Raw genomic sequence first — 25,783 nt, forward strand, 5'->3', positions numbered from 1 at the left:
TTCCATAAAAAGTGACAAAAACATTAGTGTCCGCTGTGCGTGGGAAGAAAACTTCTTTTTACTGCGAAAAAAACCCTAAACTTCCAACAAGCACCGAGTAGCTATGACGTAATGGGAAACTCACAGAGAAACTCGCGGATTCTTCCACTGACCGCGGCACACCTGCACCAGGGTAACCCTCCGCCTACCCCACTCATGCTTTTACAGGTGAAAATAGAGCAACAGGACCGCTAGTGTTTGACTTTATTTATTTTCTGCTGTGTTTTACTTGCATGTATTTGAAAGACTGAGTGTAAACACAAAATATTTTATTTTATGTGCTGGAATGTGCAGAAAATAGGTTTCAATGTTAAACTAATTTCTTCCAGTCAGAGAATGTTGCATATAATTAAATGTTTACTTGATGCATAAAGTTAAAAGATTAAAACTAATAAACAAGTTTTAAAAAGAGACTTTTCCATTTGATTACATTTTGTATGATGATTATGTAGAAAAAGTAGAATTGGGCTGAAAGATCTATCACTTTATCACCTGTTCAGGTTGTAAATCGTGTTTTTAAAAAGTAACTAAGTAATTAATTACTTTTGAAAATAAGTAATCAGTAAAGTAACGGGATTACTTTGTTGGGGAAGTAATCAGTAATTAGTTACTGATTACTTTTTTCAAGTAACTTGACCAATACTGGAAATCACGCAGCGTGTTGGTGCCTTGAAAGCTAAGCACAAATGAATAGTTTGAAAAGGTAACTTCACAGCTTAATACAGAAAACTGACAGGTTCAGCAGATTTGGACAAGTGAGAAAAATGTTGGAAATGTTTGAACGGAGTGTTTTTTAATCTGTTGAGTCGCATGAATCACCAGCAGAGGGCGCTGTCTCACTTACATCGTCTGGGTTTTTATATACTTGGACCAAAAAAAGAGAGTTTTAAAAAAGAGCGAGAGGCATGGGGACAGATGTTGAGGTAAAATAAATGCTGATTAAAATTAAATGTATAAATAAATTCGTTCACTCACGGGCGGTTTACTAACGCCACCCTGCTGTTGCCTGATTGGACCTCGTTTACCTTCAGAGTCTTCACGGCTCTGACTCAACGTGGAGCTGCAAACATTCCTCTGATTCTGGTCTGATATGACGTAATCATGACATCATCACGCAGCTGCTGCAGCTTTGTCTTCCCATCCAGATGCTCGGTTTGTGCTTCAGAAGGTCTCTACGTGCCTAAATGCACTGAGCTGCCACGTGATTGGCTGATTAGATATCTGCAGGTGTGCCTAATAAAGTGGCCAGCGACTTTATTTTTGGCAAATAATTTATATATTTGTCTTTAGTCAGTTTATTTCACCTGTATATATATTTTCATTTTTTCTGCTTTATTTATGAATTTACTGGCACTATGACGTCATATCAGGACCACCAATAAAAATGTTCATTAGAAAATATTCATCCCAGGATAGTTTAAAAAATCCAGGATTAAACTTTCAGAAAATTCCACATTTTTTATGTAGAATAATCCACAAATGATTATGACACCACAGACTGCAGTAAACACAGCGCTGTTTGAACAACACACAAGTGTTGTGTGTTGTACGACTTATGGTCTCTGCAGCTGAACTGGAAAAACTCATTCATGCATTTAGATTCCTGTAATTCCCTGTTCACCAGCTTGGATCAGTCATCTCTGTCTCGCCTCCAGGTGATACAAAACGCAGCAGCCAGCCCACGAACTCGTTCTAGCTCCCGTCTTATATTCTTTACTTTGGCTCCCAATAGATTCTAGAATTCGTTTTAAAATTCTTGTTTTAACATACAGAGCACTAAACGGCCCCAGATTATTCATCCGAGCTTCTTACAAAATACGCTGCTCGTCGTCCACGCGCACAGACGCAGAGTCTGTTGGTTGTTCCTCGAACACGACCGAAGCGGGCAGAGCCTTTCAGTCTGTGCACCACGGCTGTGGAACAGTTTACCATCACTCTACGTTTGGTTGACTCCGTGGATTCTTTGAAAAAGCAGTTAAAACTTTTCTGTTTAAACAAGCCTTTTGCTGATCTACGTGTTTTATATTCTTCACATTTTTAATTTACATTTAAACCTTTTACATTGTGTATAATGTCCATTGATTGTACTGTTTATTTTAATCTTTGTGACTGTCTGTGAAAAGCGCTAAATGAACTTTACTTACTTTCTTACTTATTCATTTTTTTTAAAATATATTAATTTAACATGTTTTTCTTTATCTTATTTTCTGGGCTGGTGTTTATCTGTGTCCTCTGTGTTTTACTCAGTTAACGATCATTTTGAATGTGCTGTGAGTGAAAACAGCCGAGTCCTGCAGAGCTGCTGTCGTGGATTCTCTGCAGGAGAAGCTCAAGAAAAAAATTTACATTTTCAAGTCAAGAGAGTCTGAAGGCGCCTCAGAGAAAACCCCACAAACCAGACTCTGTATTTTTCTGAGGATTTAACGCAAATCTCAAAGTTCCTCTAATCTCAGAGTGCCAGTCGTGCTGCACCAACTCCACTGATACAAGTCGCAGTTTAAGGTTCGGTGGTTTTCCTTTAGACGTGGCTCTGTGCTGAACACGTGAACTAAATGTGCAAAAGGTCCTGTCTGAGACAAGGACGGGGCGCAGGTCCCTGAGAGGGTCTGCTGTGGAAATGTGCCACAGCAGCTGGGAGAAGCTCTCTGTGTTTCTGTTTCTGTGGTGATGACTGTGACTGCGTTAGACATCACCTCAAACATCCAGAAACATGCAGAAGAGTCAAAAACGACCTTTTATTGGAGCTCGCTCAGAGCCTGAAGCAGGAAGTCTGGATTAACTTCTCTGAGTGGGGTTTAGGCTTTGTTGAGCTCAGCTTACACAAAGTCTGGATCTGGATTGTTAACACAAACCTCTGGTGTCTGACGTCTGTGTTCTTGTCTTTAAATAAGTGAAGATGTTCCTTCTATTAAAAATAATAAAATCTCACCTTCACCGGAAAACACCTGGGAATGTTTAGAGAAGGCCCACTCCCCCTCACCCACCCACCCCAGGACACACAGACTTAATGTCCGCCCGTGTTGATGAATAAGTGAAATTGTTAAGATGAAGAAGAGAGGTCAGGTGATCTGCTGTTCGTCAGACTCGTGTTTGACCTGAATATAAGACTTCACGCCCCAAGGACCTCAACAGCTACAGGCCGGTGGCTCTGACATCCCACCTGATGAAGACCCTGGAGCGGTTGGTCCTGGCTCAGCTTCGGCGCCTAACAAGCTCATCACTGGACCCACTTCAGTTTGCCTACCAGCCTGGCATTGGAGCGGATGATGCCATCATTCACCTCCTACATCGTTCCCTCGCTCACCTGGAGACCGCTGGAAGCACTGTGAGAATCATGTTCTTTGATTTCTCCAGTGCCTTCAACACTATTCTTCCCTCGGTTCTAAAGGACAAGCTGGTGAACTCTGGAGTGGACCATCACCTCACTACCTGGATCCTGGACTACCTCACCGACCGACCACAGTATGTGAGGACTCAGGGCTGTGTGTCGGACAGGGTCGTCTGCAGTACGGGGGCCCCACAGGGAACGGTTCTGGCTCCGTTCCTCTTCACCATCTACACTGCAGACTTCTCCCACAATTCCACCCAGTGCTTCCTGCAGAAGTTCTCTGATGACTCTGCAATAGTCGGCCTCATCACTGATGGGGACGACAAGGAGTACAGAGGTCTGACCCAAGACTTTGTGGACTGGTGCCAGCTGAACTACCTCCAGATCAACGCCAGTAAAACCAAGGAGCTGGTGGTAGACTTCCGCAGGCACAAGCATTCTCCACTGCAACCACTGAACATCCAGGGTATGGACATTGAGGCTGTGGACAGCTACAGGTACCTTGGTGTTCATCTGAACAATAGACTGGACTGGACTCATAACTCAGACGCCCTCTACAGGAAAGGGCAGAGCAGGCTGTACCTGCTGCGGAGACTCAGGTCGTTTGGAGTGGAGGGCCCACTCCTGAAGACCTTCTATGACTCTGTTGTGGCTTCTGCTATCTTTTATGGTGTGGTCTGCTGGGGCGGCAGCATCTCTGCTGGGGACAGGAAGAGACTGAACAGGGTGATCCGAAGGGCCAGCTCTGTTCTAGGATGTCCTCTGGACCCAGTGGAGGTGGTGAGTGACAGGAGAACGGCGGCTAAGCTGTCATCCCTGTTGGACAACGTCTCCCACCCCATGCAGCAGACTGTGACAGCACTGAGCAGCTCCTTCAGTGGGAGACTGCGGCACCCACGGTGTGGGACGGAGAGATTTCGCAGGTCTTTCCTCCCCACTGCTGTCAGACTCCATAATAAAGACTTTAACTGATCAAACACACACATCCATACATATGCAATAATACTAAGTGCAATAATCCTTTCTGTCATCGTTGTATTTTTACTCAGTTGTATATAGTATTTGTATTCTATTTTTATCTTATTGTATATTTATTTTATTCTACTGTATATAGTATTTTATTCTATTCTGTACAGCTGTGTACTGTATTTATTCTTATTGTATTCTAATTTTTGCCTCATAACTTTTGCACTGTCCACTTCCTGCTGTGACAAAACAAATTTCCCACGTGTGGGACTAATAAAGGTTATCTTATCTTATTTAACTCTTTACTCTGTTCTTAGCGCTTCAAAGTTGCTCTTTGGGTCAGATAAGCGCGTTTTTATTGTAAATGCTGAAATGATTTCATGTCCACCGCCTTTTCTGGGTCTTTTTCACCTGCGGGACGTGTGCAGGTGAAAAAGTGGCTCGCGCTGTGATTTCCGAGGATTTTTCTGCAGATTTGTGACGGAAGTGGCGGAGGGTCCTCTGCGCCTCGGAGCTGCGCAGTAGCGCACTGGGTGTAGTCTGGACTCTCGTCTTTTCCTGCTGGAGTTTGTTGCATGGCGGCGGCGGACACAAAGAGCTGAGGCCGAGCGCAGACCCGCACACCCCCACACAGTACACAGCACAGCCGGACACGAGCTGCGGAGGCGGCCGGGACGGAGACACCCGCCCTACGCTTCAGTCGCTGCCCGGAGACGGTTCATGTCGGTAACCGGGGAGTTTCTGCAAACTCTGAAAAGTTGAAGGAGAGTTCGCGAGGGAGCCGCGCGCAGTCTTCTGATCGTGAGGGAGGACGGAGGGGGCAGGAAAAATGCCGAGTGTGATCCGGGCTCTGGTGGCTCTGAGCTGGGCGGCGGCGCTGTGCGTGCGCGCTGCCATGGACGAGTGCTCGGACGAGCGGGACCGGCCGCAGCGCTGCATGCCCGAGTTCGTCAACGCTGCCTTCAACGTGACGGTGGTGGCCACCAATACCTGCGGCTCTCCGCCCGAGGAGTACTGCGTGCAGACCGGCGCCACTGGGGTCACCAAGTCGTGCCACATCTGCGACGCCCGGGACCCGCGGAACCACCACGGCGCCGCGTACCTGACCGACTACAACAACCAGCAGGACACTACCTGGTGGCAGAGCCAGACCATGCTGGCGGGGATTCAGTACCCGAACTCCATCAACCTCACCCTGCACCTCGGTAAGACCCCGAACACCTCTCGCGCTCACCTCCGCTCCGAACCTCCTTTAAGAAACTCCACATTTAAGCTTTTCTTTCCTCCCCGCTGAAAACAGCTGCACAAACCAACACAGACACAAATGTTTACGCATCTGGATAAGTCAGTCTTTCATTCGGCTTACAGTCAAAACACTCAAACCACACAGTCTTACACGGAATCCCATATTTAGTGTTGCGAGTTTCTGCGCTTTAGGTCCGAGGGCAGCTCAGTGAGCTCTGTGTGTGTGTTTGGAGAAGTGTTTGTTTCACGAATTGAATGCACGTCCTCACATTCCAAAGCAGATGGAAAATCTGCGGTGGAAGCAAACTGGATGGAAAAGTTAAAGTAGTGTAATTTTCTATGGAGTCTGGCTGGGAAATAAAGAAGTTGCGAAACTCTGGAGGAGATTGATTACCTGATATGGCTTCAAACAGTCAGAAACAAGAGAGGCATACGTGACCACCGTGTACTCAAACTTTCTACTCAGTCTGACCCCCTGCACGCTCCTCTCCGCTGAGCCGAACCCCCCTAAAAATGTAAATTTCGTGTTTCTTTCTTTTCTGTTAAAACTGCCACACGAAACGACACAAACACACATCTGCGGGTCCCTCTCTTTTATTCGGCCTCAGTCAGCACATCAAAGCACTCTCTGTTTAATAGAATTACACTATAAACTTGGCGCTTCTGCTCTAAGTGCAGCGCGCTGAACAGCTGTGAGAGGTGGAAAGGCTCCGGGAACATTTAAATCTGTGGAATTTTCTACGGAGTCTGGTGAGACTTTCTTCAACAGGAGAGAAGACTGTTTTCTGGCAGTATGACGTCAAACAGGGTCAGAGATGACATTCTACTTGTATTTACTTGAGTTCTATTTTTTAAGATGGCGCTGGAATCAGAGGTGTGTGTGTGTGTGTGTGTGTGTGTGTGTGTGTGTGTGTGTGTGTGTGTGTGTGTGTGTGTGTGTGTCTGGGGGGGTCGCAGCTATTTTCTGACCTGACTGAAAGCAGGTGGAGCTCGTGCTGGGTCTCCATCACGTCTGTGCCATTTGCTCGCTCATGGTTTGAGTTGGCAGCTCGGTGTCCCAGCCGCCTCTGAACGCACCACCAGCACTGGCTTCAGTTGTTGGTGTTTATGATTCTCAGACATGCTCAGGGTCTATTTTGACCTCTTTCAGCCGCATCTCCTGCTTCCCCCGGGAATATTCATCCTCCCTGTTTAAACAGGATGACGTAAATAAACTGCAGCTGAGCTCTTGCAGCTCATGAGCTCAGTCATTTATGCATCGCTGCGTTTCTTCTGCATCAGCCCTCCTTCAGTCTGCGTGCGCTTCATGTTGGCATATTTTCAAGCTAGATGAAAAAGTTTAACCCTGAAGAGCATTTTTTTCTGATTTGACAGGAAGTATGCACCAACTGTGAGGTGCAGGAGAACGCTCCCAGCTGCCTCCTGTCGCTGCTGTGCGTCTGAATGTGAAGTGAAAGGTTTGGGTTGAGCTGTTGTAAGATCTGTCAGGATGATCTGTGTCTGCTGGAAGTCGTCTCAGTCTTCCTGACTCGGCCTTTTAAAAATACCTGTCTATTTCTGCCGCCTGAGGCCTCCTCTGTTTTTAACAGTGCTCCACATTCCTGAGGCCTTCGGTCATGCCGTTGCTTGGAGCTGAGCTGGGCTCTTTGTGGCCTCAGGTGCTGCTGCCTTAATTACACGCCGCCTTCTCTCGGCCCGCGGCGCTGCGTGATCGGAGCTCTGCTGCTTTCAGGTGTGTGAAGTCATTGTGGCACAGATCGGTGCAGTCCAGGGATCCATGTAAAGAAAGCAGGCAGTGAGCACCTGAGCGCCCCCAGCTGAGCCTCCAGGGTGTTACTGAGGAGTCTCGAAGAAGTTGTGAAGGTCGGCGTGCTGCTGGTTGACGGACACATGAGTCCACGAGCGCACCGGCGTGCACGTCTGTTAACCAGGGGTGTCCAACTCCAGGCCTCGGGGGCCGGTGTCCTGCAGGTTTTAGATCTCACCCTGGGTCAACACACCTGAATCACATCCGGCCCTCGAGGCCTGGAGTTCGACACACATCTGCTTCCAGCACCTTCCACAGAGAGTCCCGTCTCCACCTACACCATCAGCAGCTGGTGGTGCTGGTCACTCCTCTGCTCGAGACGCCCTCAGCAGTCGGAGATCCGGTTCACGTGGCGCTGCATCGAGGACCAGTCAGTCAGTCAGTGCTCGCGCTCTGCCGCGGTCCCGCCCGAACCTCAGGACGCGCTGACGGTTCTCAGGTTTTAATCTCTCAGGAAGTCATCGCGTGGCTGTTTGTTGATGGTTGAACAGCTCGTTGAGTTTCCTGAACGCAGAGTGAAGAGGTCATTTCCTGCTGATCCGATCTCCTAAATACAATCGTTTCTCACAGGAAGCTCAGACGGAGCAGAGGAACTGTCCGAGTCATCTCTGCTCAACGTTACGAGTGCGAGTCTTCACTTCAGCTTTGGCTGTAACACAGAATCAGGTCCTTCATGTTCATGCTGAGAGCAGGTTTGATGCTTCACTTTATGGAGCGTGATATTAAAGGTTCAGGAAGAGTCAGCTGAATGTCTGCAGTAACATCACTCCTAATCTTCTTACCGAAGCCTGTAAAGAGCGCGTGAACGACGTCAGGTGCTGCTTCGTTGAGCTGTTTCACAGGTGGAGCAAATTTAAGTGAATGAGCTTCAATTTGTGCAAAAGTGAAATCTGAGCAGAGGATTAGAAATCAGCTCGTGCTGTAACGCAGGCGGTGAAGACGCAGGCGAGTGCTCGCAGCGCGCTCGTGTTTCATCTCTAAACCTGCGAATGAGTTTAAAGTGTGCGGATGATAAAGCTGCAGCTTAATCTCAGGAAACCCGTGTGTGTGTGTGTGTGTGTGCGTGAGTGTGTGTGGGGACTCTTTGATGTGCTGCAGTGCGTCTGCAGCGGGAAAGCGACATGTCCCGACTCGATGAGGGTGACATGAAAGACCCACAAAGAGGAACACCCCGTGCAGATGGATGCAGAGGGGCCCCTCATTTATCTGGATTCACCAGCACGAGGACTTCACAGGACAGGCTGACGGCAAATGTTTGATGTAGAATTAACCAAAAATTGAATGAAGTCTGGTCAAAGAAGAGCTTTGTGGGTTTCTGTAACAGACTGAGGGAGAAACGTTTCGGTTCTTCACGTTTTGATTAAACGAACTTTATCACGTCTGTCTGAGTTTGTTCAGTACACGATGACCTAACGTACACGAAGGCTCCTCCTCCAAACCCTCCACATTCCTCTGCTGTGAAGAGCTGAATATTAATGTGACCCCCCCCCCCCCCCCTCCCCCGCCACATCGGAAACTTCCTTCTAGCTGAAACCAAACCGGCTTCCAGCTATTATTGAAACAACATTTACTGAATGTCTGAGGTTTCAAGTGTCGGTTGGCTTTTGGTGTCACTCGCTGTCGCTTCTTCTTCTGTGGTTATTGTGGTGGCAGAGATTGGTGGTTACCATGGCGAGATGAGCAGCGCTGTTTTAGAAAAGCTTTTCTGAGCCTGGAGTGAAAGTTTCAGTGTAGGTCTCATTTATCGCAGACCCTCTGAAACCGCGTGCCGTCACCTGTCGGGCGCTTCAGGAGAAAAATGGGCGACGCGGTCCACGATGGCTGTGATTGGCCTGTTCAGTACCGCTGTTTCCTCCTGGGCGCTCCCTGTGTGTACCCGGCATAAGTGTGGAAGGTGCGTCGCGGTGCCCAGAGCAGGTGAGGGGGCCAGGAAGTCAGACACAGGAAGGGTGTAAAGAATCCTGTCAAAATAAAAGCACGTGTGCGACTAAATTCTGTGGCTGTGATTTGGAGCCAGGTGATGGGTGCATCAGAGAATCTGAGACACCAGCTCTGGTGTCCCACCTCCACTTCTTCCCACCATTGATCCCCCCCCCCCCCCCATTCATAATGACTCATCTGTTCTGACGTTTTCGGGGTTGTGGGAGCAGCAGATATGCAGACCTCCCCGGCCACCTCCTCCAGCTGCTCTGAGGGGACGCTGAGGCGGTCCTAACCAGCCGAGAAATAAAATCTGTCTCCCGGGTCCGATTCCTGGACGTGAGACGCCTCACCCAGGATGCCGAACCACCCCAGCTCTTTCACACTGCAGACCAAACATCCAGATGTTGGGAGTTGGCTGCGTTTTGGATCTGATGATCCTCGGCTGAACATGACGATGATGATGATCGCTCCACAGCAGCTGATGTGTGAGGCGTCTGTTCGCTGTGAGTCAGAGAGCAGTGCACTGTGGGAAAACCCACAGTGCCATCAAAAGACGTTTTTCTTCCTCTGGAGTGTCCAGCTGTTGCAAATCATACCAGGCTGGGGCTGAGTGAGGGGGAGGGGGGCATTGTTTGGCGTCTCAGGAATGAGCGCAGCGTGGGAAACTGGGATGTGGAGCAATTACGAGAGCTGCACAGCTGGACGATGGCTGCTGGCTCATTGCAGCTGATGAGAGAGACCTCCAGCCCAAAGCCACCCTTAACCCTCCACTACCTTTAAATTTCCCCTCTGGTCCCTCTGGTCTGACGGCCTCGTGGCAGACGTCGGCCTGAGGCGTTTAAACCCCCGTCAGGTGTTTCTTCAGAGTCACAGGTTAAGTTTAAATCTTCCTCCTGCTTCTGAAGATTCCTGAGTTTTTCATCTTTTGATGAATTCACTGATGTTCGGCGTCCATGTTCAGACTTCAAAGAGACGCTCGGGTACTGAAGCGAGTAACGGACCCCTCCCCAGAAGGTCGGAGCGAGGCCAGCTGTTTGCATGTGACGCTCAGGCCGCTGGTCTTAAAGGAAACTCGCTTTCTTTAACTTAATCCCAAAGAGTTTGGATCTTTGAAGCGAAGCTTGATCTGCTGCTGTGGACGAGGTCAGCGGTGAAGCGCAGTTCAGCCGTCTGGTGTTTTTACCTCTTCCTGTTTGAATAACAGCCTTTACACACTGAAGCCTTCGCGTCGCTCTGCGTGGAAGCTGCAGGTGCCTCTATTGGGTTGATGTTTGTGCTGCGAGCCTCTCAGGCTCAACTGTTTCAGCTAAAATGAGTGTTTTTCTCCCTGGAGTCTGATTGGACTGCAGAGATGGTCATCTGAAGACCTTATGACCTCCAACAGCAGAACTTTACCATCCTTTGTGTTAAACATGTTCTTGAAGTTTAGTTTTCACAGTTAAATGAGATGTTGAATCATTTGTGAGCTTTGGGTGGTGAAGTTGCAGAGCTCAGACAATAAAAAAACTCATTAAAAATGCTCCAACAGCACAAACACGCTGCAGAGGTCCAGTTCTGGTGAAGCTAGCAGACAGCTAGCAGCTACAGCCGCCTGTGTCGCCATTTACCTGTCAGTCAAACAGGCCACGCCCCTAAGAATCCAAACTTTAAGCCCTGATCCTGTTTAAACAGATGGGTTTCATAGAGTTGTCACATCTACAGCTGAGTCTGTGGCCACCGACGCGCTGCTGGAGCCTCTGGTGGACGGCACAGGAACTGCAGTTTCTGTCAGCTGGATTAAAGCCAACGCTGGCTGTAATCCAGGTGAGTTTGAAACTTTAGAGGATAAATAATCGGCAGAGACGGCGGTCAAAAAGGAAGCGAGTCTGCGAGGTTGAAAGGCGAGGCGTTTAGGGCCCATCTGATATCTCGTAACCTTGGAGCTTAAAGCCGAAGCGCCGACGTCTCGGGCTGAAAGTCAAGGTGACTCGTCTGCTGCAGATAAGACGGGAAAACATTTCCCCTCAGAGGGAAGCGGCAGCTGAGAGGCTTCCACACTGAAAGTGTCTTTAATCAGGTTTTTATGGGACGTGGTTTCAAACCTCGGGGCTGTAATCACGTGATCGCCTCCTCGCACCGTTTCTGTTTGGGGGAGTGATTGACTTTTATTATTCTGGAAAGCAACAGTTGTCAGCTGTGTTTATTATTCTGGATGTGATTTCCAGCCGGGCGGTGTAGCGACACAGTTGGTGCTCTCAGTCAAACGGCTTCTCTTCCCATTGGCCGGGCCGCCTGCTCGACTGGCGTTTGTCCAGATTCACGTTGCTCGTACGAGACAAAAGAAAAGCTTCAGTGTGAGAAGCAGGAAGAAAAATCAATGTGAGCATCCACAGGATTATCGAATCTGGCCACCTCTGACCTCTGACCTCTCAGAGGTGGGTCAGCTTTGTCTGTCCATAGTTTGAAACAAATACCTGAATATTTGAATTCTGCTGCCGTCCTTCTATAACAGAACAACACGAGTTTCTGCTCCGTGATGTTCGGACGTGGTGTGATGTCATATCCACGTGCGTGACCCCCGCACATTCACCTGCAGCGTTTCATTGGTCGGGACAAACATGGAGGAGCAGCTGCGCGCTGAGGAAGCTTTACCCACCGTGTGTCTGAAAGCCTCATTCACACCGTTTCTACGTCTCCACAGTTTAAAGGTCAAAGTGGGCTGGCTGTGTGACAGGAAGCACTGGCTGACATTCGGGTCCGTGACGCCGTCCTTCGCCGTGTGTTTTCTTCTGCATTCATTAACAGAAAGTCTTTTAGCTGCTCTTAAATCGCCTGCCGAGCAGCTGCTCTGACGACTCCGGACGGATTAATCAAAGTCTGGAGCCCGAGGCGCCGTCTCGCGCTGCCTGATATGAGTCACCTCGAGCCGGCTGCTGCCTCAGATCGCATTAAGAAACCGCACTTCCTCCTCTTCCTCGGCAGCGTCACCCTCAGCTCTGAACCGTCAGTCATCTCAGGAATTCAGACTTTTCCTCAGACCTAAACAGTCTGGGATGAGCTCCCATCCCCCTCCATCAAAGACAGGATGAATCCTATCAGGAGATCAGAGGCAGGAGGCCTCGGCTCCTCCAAACCCACAAACCTCCGCTCTGCTTTCTAACGTGGAGGAGGCGGCGGTGTTGGGGGAGGGGCCGGCGTCTCAGCCGCCTGTGACAGAAACTTGGTTTATGCTGCGTTTATGCCCAAATATCAATATTTTAATAGAAACCTGCGGCCGCTCGATCGGACTCGCCTCAGCTGAGGTCGGGCGTCCTGAGGACGTTTTGGTGTCAGATATGATGATGATGATGATGATGTTTAGATGTTTGGATGTTTAGCCCTCTGTGATTCCCGCTCTTTTCTCAGAGACGGTGGGACGGACTCTGAGCCCGTGGGCTCTCCTGATTGGCTCATTCGTCTGTAACTTTTCTCTGAAACAGTTTCTGTGAATACCTAAAATCCATCTGCTTGCATGTAACACGCCGCAGAGGGCGACCTGGCCGCAGAGGGCGACCTGGCCGCAGAGGGCGACCTGGCCGCAGAGGGCGACCTGGCCGCAGAGGGCGACTTGGCCGCTGAGCCCAGCGAGCTGTGAAACTGTCGTGTAAATGGTTAAAAGGAAATGTTGGTGCAGAACAAGAAACTGGGCCCTGTGGGTGGGTGTGGGGCGGGGGGGGGGTGTTGGTCTAATGAAGGTGAAGCAGCCGACACAAACAAACAGACTGAACTATTTGTTCATCCAGCTTTCAGCTCCAGGGCCTGAAATTCAGATATTCCAAAGTTGGGGGAATTCCCCTTATTGCTTCCCACAGAGGGAGTTTGTATATGATCCAGCCTGCAGGTTTCCATCACCCTCTTCCTCCCTCGGGGTGTTTTGCTGTGATTTCTGCTCTGTCTGCGTTTTCTCTCGTCTCCGCGGTCGATCTGCTCCTGCCGTCACCTCAGGTTGTCGTTGGCCGTCAGAGGATCCTGAGGATTCTCGCTCACCGGCACTGCTGATCAGTATCCTGCAGTCCTGCAGGCCGTGACTGTGAGCAGCAACTTCAGCGTGCAAACTGTTAAATTGAGTGCGATGTGTGGGTGAACGGCGTCTTACACCAGAAGCTGCGCTCGCTCTCTGGATCTGTTTCATTCATTTTATTTGCGTATAAACGTCCACAGGTCTCCCTGATCTCTGAGAATCAGCCGCGTTTGCTTTGACGTGCTCGTGGACTTTGAGAATTCACTCATTACTTCACCACAGTGAGTCTGGATGTCTTAATCCTGAAAATTGGAAATTTCCAGGCTTGTTTCCAGCTGCTGAAGCGTCTTTATTTACCCCCCCCCCCCCCCCCTTCACTCCCTCCATCCTCCCCCCACAACAAACGCCGTCCTTTTCTTCTCCTGCTGTTTGTTCACTCATCGCGCTTCACTTTAGAGTACAAACTCCACATTCTTGTTGCTGTGCGCTAATTAAAAGGCCTGCGGTGCGTTCAGGGTCACTGCGGGACTTCTGTACCAGCGCGAGTCCAGTCCTGTCCCAAACACTGAGGCGGCCGTGCGTCGCAAACGAATTCTTTTTCCTTTTTATTCTTAGTTTGTTCGATTGATGTGCTTTGAGTTGCAGACTGTGGGGGTTTGTTTTGATTCATCACATGTCTCTCTATAGTTAAATAAGTGTATGAGAAGCTGAAGCAAAGGGAACATTTCTCTGTTCAGCCCACAATTCTGCCGACCAATCAGGTTTGAGCTGGCTGCAGGAAGTTCTCCCTTGATGTCGATTGTTTTGACCCTCTGCATGAATTGAAAGGGATCTGTTCAGGAGGCAGTCTGTGACCTGAACAATGGTCGGTGTGCGACGTCGTCTGCGGCGTGTACGAGCTCGTCGGTGCATTTATTTTTCCTGTCACCTCCTAAACTGTGGAAGCTGCGACAGGCTGTTATTAAACTCACATCTGGATCAAACCTCCGCCGTGACGCCAGGCGCGCACAGGAAGTTAGAGCTGTAATTACAGCTTCACGTCGGATACTTTCCACCGGAGACGAGCTGATGAGAGTTTATAGGAGCTGCAGATTTACCTGTTTCACTGCACGTGAACATAACAACGAGCAGCAGCTGATTTATTGCTGCAGCTCGGTGGTCGTTCCTGCGTCTGAAGCAGCTTTAATCTCCGATTGTTTCTCTCGTCCTAGATCCAGGAATGAAGCGCGTTTGTTATTTCATGGAGTCGTCGTTTTCCCGGCAGGTTTTCCGCTGCATGACTTGATTTTAGCAGCTGGTGATTCCAGACGTGTCATTGAATGCACCGTGACTTTGTGAAACTTGGATTTTTGTTGCGTTTAGTTTCATCTGCTCACCTGAAACCTCAGGATGTCCTTAAAACTCAACGTCACAGATCACCTCTTTGGTCCTTTAACTTCCGTTATCTCCCATCACGTGAAGTTTCCGCCTTTCTTCCCGCCGTCAGATTAGAAATGGGAATAAATGCGCTCATGTTGGCTCAGACTAAACAAACCGAGATCAGATAAAGCGAGCGGGTTCAGAGTGGAGGCTGAAAGAAGGGAAGATGTCTGTTCTCTTATCGTGTTTCTTTAAAGGATTAGACAGGAAGCGCAGACACACGAGGGGAATCGGGACAGACGCATCTTCTCTCCTCTTTTCTTCCATCTTCTTCTTTTATCTTTGTCATCATGCTTTGACCTGAGCTTGAATGCCTCCAATCTGGGGGAAAATCTGCTGGTCCTAAAATGCAAAGTATGCCAGAAGCTGGTGAGTTTCAGATATTTTGTGCTGAAATCTCTTGTCATCAAAAAAGGTGAGAAATGTGAAAAGACGTTTGTGTCTCGGTGATAGAAAGCTTTGCTGCTGATGACCCGGTTTGTGTTGAGCTTCAGCTCTGAGTCTGTGGACAGAGGAGGTCCTCTCAGATGGAGATGGCTCCTGCACCGCGCTGACAGATGGTCTCAGCTGTTCGTGCTGAGTTTGCTTCTTGTGCCTGATGGATAAGCATCTCTCCTTTGGCTTCGTCTGCCTGAAGCACACTGTTCCTGAAGTCTTTGACCTTTAACCTGTTCACTGAGGCCTGCAGAGTCTGAGAGCTGTTGGGTTTTCTGCTCTGACCTTGGGCTGAATTCCCTGGGAGTCCACTCCCCAAAGATGGGGTCATTAACACGAACCCGAATGCTTCAAAACCTCTGCTTGCACAGAGCTGCTTAAACTTTATGCACATCAGTGAATCAATGCATTAGCTTAGCAGCACCGAGCTGCTCCGTAATCCCTCGTTCCTGTAGAAGAAATAAAAATGTGCAGATTTTCTCAGAGTGCATGTTTTCCTCGTTTTCACTGATTCTGGCAGGTTCATCAAACCGTTCATCGTCGGTGGCCCTTAACTTTCTGGTTCCCCTCAGCCGCATCATAACTCTCTCTCTCTCTCTCTCTCTCTCTCTCATGTACCTGGTTGGTCAGAGGGCCCGGTGGCACCAGTGTCCAGTGTGTGGATGACTGGATGTGTAGAGCGCTATATAAATACAGGCCATTTACCTGAGTGAACACGCAGGTGCACCAAACCTCTGAAAAGCCTTCAGACGTTATTCGATTATTTCAGTCGTCGTTTTGATGCTGATGTGAAACTTTGCGTAGCCGACCTCTTTAAATCGTGTTTTTCTTGCATGGACTCTGGTCTGGTTACAGTTATAACTTCCAGTCCTGTCAGAAAACTTTGACCTTTGACCTGACTGTAAGCTGACTTAAAGTGCTTCCTCCTGTGGGAAGAGGAGCTGCTGTGGGAATTCAGCAGGATGGGAAAAGGCTCTGAGGGAAGCGGCTTGTGACCTCGGAGGAAACTGAGCCGGAGTTTGTTAAAGCAGCGGGGGGAGGCTGGGCAGGGGGCCCGGTGGGCCCGGTCCTGCTCAGACTCGGAGGCTGCGTCCACACTAGCGTTTTCAGAGTCGTGCGTGCACATTGCAACGGCCCAAACGCTTACGTTCCAGTCCTGCAAAAGCAAGTGAGAGTTGAAGAATCTGCAGGAAAGCTCTCTGGAGCATGTGCAGACTGATTCATCTTTTTTAGGGCTGTCAAAATTGAGAGTAATCAAAACGACTGTAATGCCTCTGCTGTCTTTGTTTAACTGGTTTTAATCGTTTTAGAAAGTCTGCGCTTTCGAGCGTCCACACTGCGACAGGACAGCTCCGTTTTGAAATGTATGCGTTCTTGTGAGCGTTTGTCCTTGAGGAAAACGCCGTCTCAGCGTGGACGGGAGGCCAGAACGATGCGTTTTCTAATGAAACCACATTAGTGTGGACTTAGCCTGAGATTTGCTTTGCAGGAAGTGATTCAGCGCCCCAGGGAGAGCAGGGAGCCCGGGGGAGGGGGGGTTTCTCTTATTATAGACGGCGTGGAGTCTGTGAACAAGTAGAGATGCATTACAGGGACAAGCAGATGCATGCAGGGTAATTTTAGCCCTGCTGCCTGGGAGGAGGGGGCAGATAGCGAGGGAGAGTAAAACGTTATCAAAGCAGGTTGAGGGTAAACACGCGAGCTGACTGTGTCCCGGGAAACGCGATCGTCGGCTGTTTGTTCGTGTTTCTTCCACTCGAGTGGCGTAATTACACGGCTGATGGAGAGGCGGTCCCTCGCCCCTCCAGCTCGAACCCCGGCTGTGGAAACGTCAGGTCTGTGGAACTCCGGGTCACAGGGAAAGAGCTGCAGCTGATGGGAAACCTCTGTCGCCAGTGGGCGTGGCCAAAAGTGAAAAGTGGATGGAAATTATTCCAACACAAAAAACAATCAGTGTAATTTAATATGGCAGGATGTTGAGCTGTGCACGCAGTCGGTCATCTTCTCCTCAGCGTCCTCGGTGTGACCACGCGGACCCGTAATCTCCTGGGATTAGATTACAGCGTCTCGTCTTCACTCACAGCTGAAGATAACATTCCTAACATCACAAAGTCAAACATTAAAACTAATGTAAGCTGTTTAAGTTCTGCGTTTGCTCCATGTGACCATTTTGCACAGTTTACTGATGGCGGTGTCGTCACAGCAGCACGTGTATTTGTGAGTAACGAGGCGGACGGTTCAGACGTGGCGCGTTCACGCCCTGGTTGTGACGCTGCCGCTCGGCCGGCGCTCTGGCTCGCCGTGCAGCTGCTGGGCGTTTGAGGACCCGCGGGTGGTGTTGTTGTCCTGACGCGTCCCCGCTGAGGCCTGGGCCGTCGTCTTCTGTAAACAGCGGCCCGGCTTTTGTTTCCAGGCTCCGTGTTTGCGCAGGCAGAGCTGAAGCTTAATTTAATCTTTGATCAGCTCTCAGAGACGATCTCAGCAGGATATGAGTTTTTTTTAATAATCCCCTCCTTTGTTCAGATGAGCAGATAGTAGCTGAGCGTCCTCGGGCGCTCTGAGCTCATTCGCTCATTGTTCTGCTTGTTTACGTCTCGACTGATGTGGTTTTTATTTGAAGGCGAGCTGCAGCAGATTTCCAGATGTTTTCTCTCCCCTGTACTCTCCTGACAGAACACGATGTTCTCGATTAATCCCGCCGACGTGCGTTGGAGTGTTTGAGCTTCGTGTCCAGCTGCTCTCCTCTGACACCAGTAAACCTGACAGGAGCCAGGCGGCGTTTGGCGAAGCGAGACTGGCGCATCAATAAAAACAAAATGAAAAGGCTTCGGTGAAGCGGCGGCAGCTGTGTGGAGACTGAAATCTCCCTCACATCCAGTTTTATTTTCTTTGGTTCAAAGTGAAGCTCACTCGGTGACATCATGTCTCCGGGTCCTCTCGTCTTCAGAGGATTATTAAAGCGAGATTAATCACTCGATGGCCTTCATGTTGGCGTCTCGCTCTTTCTGTTTATTACACCTGAATTAACAGAAGAATCTTCGATGCTTCGTTTTCCTTTCCAGTCACAGCCGATCTGATCTGCTCATTTCCAGCTCTGTGGTTTTTGCTCCCGAGCTCTCCTGAAGCCGCTTTGCATGAGCAAAGTTCAAAATAATCCTTCTTTATCTTAATCCGGACATCAGCACAGTCTCTCTCCGCCCCTGGGAAGCAGTGGTTGTGTGGGTGTGGCTTGTTTCTGCAGGCTCTCTGTTCTCAGGTCACGGTTGAGTTTTGGTTCTTCTCATCTGAAAGGCTTCCTCAGAGTCAGCCCTTTCCACCTTGACCACTCGTGACGGTGGGATTGGACGACTCGCAAACATGTCCTGATGTGTCAGGATCACCTGCAAGGCGATGACCTCACGAAGGTTAAATACCCGGGACCCCGTCAGGTCTTCACAACCTGTGCACAGGTTTTAATCCTCTCCCCGTGTTTGGCACCAAACTCTGTGACGTCAGGTTCGGCTCCCTGCAGCTGTGAACTCTTTGTCGGGGTTGTTGGTGGTGCTGTAGGTGGGGGTGGTGTTGGGGGTGGGACGCCCTGCTGGGACTCTTAGTCTGTGGTAACGAGGGCCGCTGCTGTTTGTTCCTGACGTCCCGGTGTGGTGACACCTCCGGGCGGGGCGCCCGCTTCTTTGGTGGTCCTGCTGCTAAATCCTCACCAAACACCCTCCTGTTAGGAGGTGGAGGTGGTGGAGGAGGTGGTGGAGGAGGGGGAGGGGCGCCCTCTGATTAGATCGCAGCTTCTTCACTGATGGGAATCTGCTGGTTATTTCTGGCTCTCGAGGAGGGGGGGCTGCCGAGCTCGTGAAGAAGAAAAGGCTGAATTTTCTCATGACGTCCTGAGGAGGAGCCGATTGTTCCTGTTCTGCAAACATCGTGAGCGGAATCGTTTTGGTTTTTACGCATTTAAAGAAGAAATACGAGACAAACGAGTGAGAAAAGAAACGAGTTCCAGCTCGTCTGTTTGCTGCTGAACTTTTAACTTTTAAGGATTAAATTCAGATTTTTTCTTCCAGCTTTTGGGGAAAAAACTCACTTTTTACTTTAAGATATCTGAAGGTGGAAACTGATCTGCTCTTCAGACAAGCTGAACTCGCAGCTTCAAACTCATAAAGGAAACTGGATCAAACTCTTCATCAGTCATTTCGGGTCTTTTCACATTAAGAGCGCGTTGCAGCGCTCACTGAATGATGACAGGGCTTCTTCTCAGCCATTAAAAACAATCATTGCCTCCCACCTTCACTCCCTTCCTGCTGCCCTCCCCCTCAAACACTTAATTGGAAATCCCCCCTCTGAGACACACACACTCACACACTCTCTCTCGTTTTGATACCTTAGTGAGGACATCCATCCATGCTTCTCCCAGCCGCCCAGCCTAACCCTTAGGAGGTGGTTGTGTTTAGGGTAACTGTAACACTAAACCACAGTCTGTCTCTTTTGTCCTCACAAGTGACGTTTGGTCCCCACAAAGATGTATAAACAGGTGCACACACACACAGGAGTCAGTCCTTCCATCCTGACCTTTGCAGACTTTGTTCGTGTCGTTCTGCAGCTGCGTCTCACAGAAGGACGCACAGCTAGAAGGTCAGCCTGCTTTCCAAATGTAGGCTCAAAGGACACTTTTCATCTGCTCTAAGTCTACGCCGACATGAGCTTTCACAGTTTACCCACAATGCACTTGATGTGTTCTCCATTAGAGTCAGAAACGTCCAGGCCTCTGCTCCTCTGTGTCAGGCTGAAGCTCAAAGCTGAGCGATGAGGAGAGTGTGGGTGTAAAACTGATGTGACTGCAGTTTCCAGCTTCAGTGTTTTTCAGCCCTGAAAATATAAAAGGTCCAGGATGACCCTGATTTACTTCGCAGGCTCATAAAAATCTGTTTCTCTTCACAATGGGCTGATTCAGAGGAGGGCAGGAGGAACTTTTCCTGGGTTTGATTATTGGATCAGAGGCCCCCGCGCTTCACAGCGCCTCACTGTTACAGACAAATGTTCCAGTCATTCTCTTACTCGTGTTAAGAAGAGTGAAACATCTCTTTCCCCAACACACGCTATGGAATGTCGGGGTAGCGTGTGAGCGTCGCCGTGCTGCTCGTGCTCAGAGACTTTCATTTTTATTTTAAAGAACGGCTTTAATTTCACTGCTCGGTCACATGATCAGCGAGCTGTGAAACTCCCACAGGCAGGTCACAGTTTCTCTGCCGGCTCGTGACCATCGTGACCTGTGCTGATGTCACGGCGGCGGAGACGCTCGGCTCAGTTTATGTTGGAGCTGCTGACGAGCGTTCAGCTCCGCCTGCAGCCTCGTTATCTCTCTCACACACACACACACACACACACACACACACACACACACACACACACACACACACACCTCATTCTCACCTCGACATCCAGCCTGCCTCTTTAATCTCCTCACAGCCAATCGGAGCACTCGCTCAGCCAGCGGTTGTTTATCAAACAGATGGAGCTGATAGCGGCTTGGACTCGTCTTCGGCTCCACTCTGACTCTCTGCATGTTTAGAGATAACACCTGGTCGTTATCACACATCTGTACAGCGTTCTGCATTCTTCAGTCTTCTTCATTTTCAGGAAACTTTTAAAGCGTCGGCTGTTTCTACTTGGACGTATGAGCGTGTGCACGGAGGCAGGAGGAGGTCACAGCTTCTCACACAAAGCAAACGAATCTACGAATAAAGATAAATTCAGCAACTAGTGAATGAAGTCTGGAACTGTGTGAGGTTTGTTCCTTTAAGGTAGCAGCAGGTTGGAGATTAACCGGGACATTAATGTGTAACTGCACTGCACATGTCGCGGCCGCAGTCAGTGACCCGATTCTCGTATCTGTCACGTATCCTTGGAGACGAGGACGCAGCGTGGAACGCCGCGGGGCGTAAAGGGTTAAACGCCGCTGCATTCCTCGCGTTGCTCCTCCTGCGTCATCCCCAGCAGCCTTTCACAGAAGCCCAATCCAATTTGATGGTGCTTTTTATCTGTGAGCGGCTTCAGCCCGCTGACCTCTGACCCCGGCACCTGCTGGGAGACGAGCACGCTTGGTGGAGGATCCTCGTAGCTCTCGACAGGGTTTAGTCTTTAATGAAAGTTCGTTTAGTTCCATTGTTCAGTCAGAGACTGGGTCAAAGTTCATCTTTGTACGTAAATGTGAAACACGCTTCACTTGAAACACTCGCACGTTTCCGGCAGCGATCGCCGATCGATCAGCTGATTTTGGTCATTGATTAATCGTCTGGTTCGTAACAAAGTTTGGTCCTCTTTGTTTCCTGTTGCCTCATCTTGTTTGTCATCACTTTAAATCCTTTTTTACAACCCTGCAGCCCTGGAATAGCAGCTTTATCCAAACTCCCTTTTAAAATCAGCTGATTTGGTGATGCTTCCCCCGCAGCGAGAGCAGCTGCGTTTAAACCCACTCATGATGATCTGACTTCATGTTTTAGGCTCTTCGGCTGAATTCGGCATTCAAAACATTTTCACGTGTTTGTTTCCAAACACTGAAAGTCTGCAGTGGTCCTCAGCCCGCTGCGTTCACGCCTGAGCTGACAATAATCGGATTACTGGAGTGGATGTAAATAGAGAGAGCGCGCTCAGTGCGACCTTTGACCTTTCTCCTGCGCGGTACCTGCTGCCCGGACTCGTCAGCGCGAGTTCGAAGCTCGGCGGTGCCCACACGTCCAAAAGTCAAAGCGGCCATTGTTCGTTTCCCTGGAGAAGAATGCGGTGATGTCATGGGAGGAAATTTAATTGGACCGTGCTGTGAGCTGAGGCGTGCCCCCCCCCCCCCCCCCCCCCCCCCCCACACACACACACACACACACACACACACCTTCACAACAACTGTAACCCCCTGTAACCCAGCCCTCAGGACGAGCCCGGGAAGTTTCCAGAGCTCCCAAACATCCAAGAAATGTGTTAAAGGAGCTCAGCCCCCAGTTTCGTGGAGTTTACACTATAAAACACGGAGTTTGAAGACCTGACAGAAGCTACGAACGGCCATGTTTGCACGTTTATTTTCATTTCTTCTAAGGAAATATGTGTTTATAATGGCAGGAAGCGAGCGACACAGTGAAGCTGTTAGCCTTCATCAGAGTCACGGATGCTCTGAGATTTGTCACCTTTTCCTTTTCTGTCATTTCGTTACCTCGGAGTACTTGAACAACCCAAGTGCAGTGTGCTGGTTTCTCTCAAAACGTGATTTAATGCCAAACTGCCAGAAATGAATGTTCTCAAAGTGAAGAGCAGCTATGAAATGTGACAGCAGAATTCATTTCAAGAATGTATTTTTTTACTGTGAGGAAAATGTCACAGCTCTGAGAAAAATGCGATGATGTCACCGGGCCGCACAGCGTGCTGGGGCGTGCCCCTCCCACCCCTCAGGCCGACCCCGAGGCTCGGATACGTTCGGAGCAGCGATGTCAGGAATCCACGAGAGAAAAAAACGTCTCCTGATCCTGGTTTTGTTCTTCAGCCGGGCTGACGTGTGACGGCTGCTCGCAGTGAGGCCTGCGTCCGGTTATTTGTCCGTGATTCTTTACAGTCTTTGCTTGTTTCCATGTGGGTTCATCAGGTTTGAGTGTGTCAGAGGAAACAGCTGCATCTCGAACACGTTGAAGGACAGCTCGTGATTTTCAGGTCTGGCCTGAGCGAGCCGACTGCATCGGCTTCCTCCCCCTGCCTCATCTGTCCTCCAGAAGGACGTCTTCCTCGTTAAACGCCGTCCTCTGTGGATGAAGAACATCTGCCTCTGAAATAAAGCCTCCTTTATAAGAGACTATCTGAGGTTTGTGACCAAACGCACCTGACTGTGTCCACAGTTGCCAAAATAAAAGCTCAGATGGCGACGGCGCTGATTCATCTCTCCGGTTTATTCAGACGCTGGTTACGGGCAGTTTGCGTCACCCTTCTCATATTTTTGGAAGCATTTCCCAAACAAATTCCTCTTTGCCATCCCGTTGCCGACCTGATCCTCCGCTTGCAGAGTGGCGTGACGCAGACGTGCCGCGGGGAGCCGAACACGCGCACATGCTCAGTTGATCAGAGCTGCAGAGAGCGAGGCTGCAATAAGAATCATCACGCAGCTCAAAGTAAGACAGAGTACCAGATCAGTGAGTCACAGCAGCGGCCTTCATATCGACTCCTTTGAGACTGTTTGCTGTAATCGTGGCCTCTCTGGGCCTCCGTACATTTGAGTTTTTCCAGCTAAAGTTCTGATAAGTTTGTTGCTTCTGATCCAAACTTGGACTCCAGGCTTAGACTGGGAGATTCAGGCCAGAGGTCAGAGGTCACGTGCAGCTACGGAAGCTGTCGGTCTCGTTACGTTGCTCGCTGGCACTTAAGCAGAGCTCGTCCTCCCTCGTGCTCGTTTGCATTTCTGCTCACTGAGTCGTCGTGTCTTCCATATCAGGGCAGGAAAAACTCCCAGCAGCCCCCTCTGCCCCCTCTCCGTCTTTGAGTTTCTGTGGTCTCTTTCTTCCTCCGTCCGTCCCTCCGTCCGGCGTCACTATGCCCAGCGGAAACACATTCCTGCCGTGTCACCCCCGTCACCCCCACCGGTCCCTCGGAAAGAAAAGCTGCTTCTCCAGAACGACTGGAGGCTCTTTTCATGTTCGGGCGTGACTCCGAGGCCCCCCGAGGAGACTCTGGCAGGGTCAGCGTGCCACAAAAGGCGGGTTAGCGCCGCTTAAAGCAAAACCAGCTAATTGACGATGTCTGCGTTTGTTTCTCAGCGGCGGCTTTGCTGCAGGAGCGTCTTAACGGCAGCTTAAATCCTCAGAGGCTCCAAGGAGGGGCAGACAAAAAGCTTCTATAGTGAATTTGGCTTAAAGGTTGAGTTCACTGTTTTTTAATCCGGCCTTTATTAAAGCGCCGTTTCCTGTTTACAATATGAGAGGACAAAAGCTCCTCTTTTACTCACTTCTTACACTTTTAGGAGGCTTAACGTGTAAAAAATGATCTCAACTGGTTTATTCCAGGTCACCGTGTTAGATAATAGAATACTTGGCTTTGCTGATGAGAAATAAATCAGAAAAATAAAGCTGTACAAAAACCAAATCTCACATTTTCAAATCGAGGAAAAACGTTCACTTTAATCTGTGCGAGTCAGAAACTGCAGTTCCACTAATGTCCACCGGGGCTCCGGTGAGTCAGTCCCCATGAACTCCCATGTTAACGTGTTTGCAGCTCTGGTTGTAGTTGCTATCCGGTTGTTCAGTGATGACACGACGAATCCTACTTCCGGGTCTAAAGTAGTCTGCGTTTAATATGGCTTTTGTGTTGTTAACATGTTTAATGTTTTGTATTTTCTTTTATTTAATCTCAAAAAGCTCCTAAAACAGTCAGTGATCACTGTTGACCTCCCTCGGCTTTTATTACCGCTAATCATTTATTTAAGCTCAGTTTTTAAAACCTTAGGATGTAACTACAGCCCAGCCCATGCAGCAGTATATGAATGACTAACCTCGTATTATGGATGGATTATCTCAGTTGTTCTCCTGGCTGAAGTTAGGTCCTTTTACAGCATCCTGCCATGCGATTACATTTGTTCCTGACCACCGAGAACACTCACGTTAACTTTTATCGAGTGGAAAAAAAGTTATCTTGTTTATATTATGCTAACATAGCTGTGTCGCTAGCGGTCACGTAGCACATCATTATATACCAGCTAGCCCAACTTCAGTAACCCTACAAACGTCACTGCTGTTTAGTTTTCTGTCTTCATTTATGTTGGAAGTGATAGCAGAGCTGTACGTTTTAATTTGTTTCCAAAACCCCGCAGTCAGGACATGCTATATTGTATTTAGATAGAAGCTAGCGAGCTAACTCCCTGCTAACTTCTAACTCCGTTAAATGTCATAAATTCCGTTTTCATGGATGCCTGGATGTTAAACTCAATTGTTACACCTGGTAGAGCAGAACGCTGATCATTTTATTAAAGATGAAAGACTTTAGACAGTTTTTCAACTCTCAGTAATGCCACAGTGATCGTTTGATATATGGACCTGCAGCGGAGTTTAGGCCCAGACACGGCTAGTGACGTCAGACTGAACGACCGGATACATCGTTAGGGGCGTGGCCTCTTTGACCGACAGGTGGATGGCGACACAGGCGGCTAGCTGTCTGCTAGCTTCACTGCAGCTAACTGGAGCTGTTGGAGGTTTTTGGGGCCTTTTTAATGACACCATGTGACCTGCTGTGAGGTTACTGTGGTAACAGACCGAGAAGACTTAAACCAGTGTGTGACGTCACAGCCTGCAGCTTACATCCAGCGTCTGGAGGCCTGTGACTGTGCAGAGGACAATAATCTGATTTACTTGATGTATGTTTATTTTTCTTTTAATTAAAATACTTTTTTAAACTCTGACAATAAAGCGATCCCTGGGGTGAAGGAGCTTTGGTGCACCCGGCTCTCCTGGGTGAGGGGTATGTTTGCTTTGCTCCACCAGCGTGCTCAGTCGCTGTAGCTAAGCGCTCGTAGTCATTTTAAGGATGGCTGACCTGTTCTGTGATTTAGGTAAAAAGACGAGAATGAAACAAATGTCAAATATGTGAAACGGACACGTCGTCCAGCTGCAGGCGAGGCTGTTAACCCTTC

The 25,783-nt window shown here is 49.2% G+C and overlaps 1 protein-coding gene across 1 annotated transcript in view; it reads left to right on the plus strand.

Moving 5' to 3' along the window:
• The first annotated feature begins 4,889 nt into the window (after nt 1–4,889).
• lamc1 (laminin, gamma 1) overlaps nt 4,890–25,783 on the plus strand; it is a 48,096-nt gene continuing 27,202 nt past the window's right edge. Inside the window, exon 1 of the mRNA XM_085388798.1 lies at nt 4,890–5,538. Coding sequence (XP_085244924.1) covers nt 5,163–5,538 — 376 coding nt within the window. The 5' untranslated portion in view covers nt 4,890–5,162. The remainder of the gene's footprint in view (nt 5,539–25,783) is intronic.

Source organism: Rhamphochromis longiceps, linkage group LG18 (assembly GCF_057381845.1).
Source record: "Rhamphochromis longiceps isolate RC_006_pf linkage group LG18, R_longiceps_female_GT1.1, whole genome shotgun sequence".
In the NCBI taxonomy this organism is placed as follows: domain Eukaryota; kingdom Metazoa; phylum Chordata; class Actinopteri; order Cichliformes; family Cichlidae; genus Rhamphochromis; species Rhamphochromis longiceps.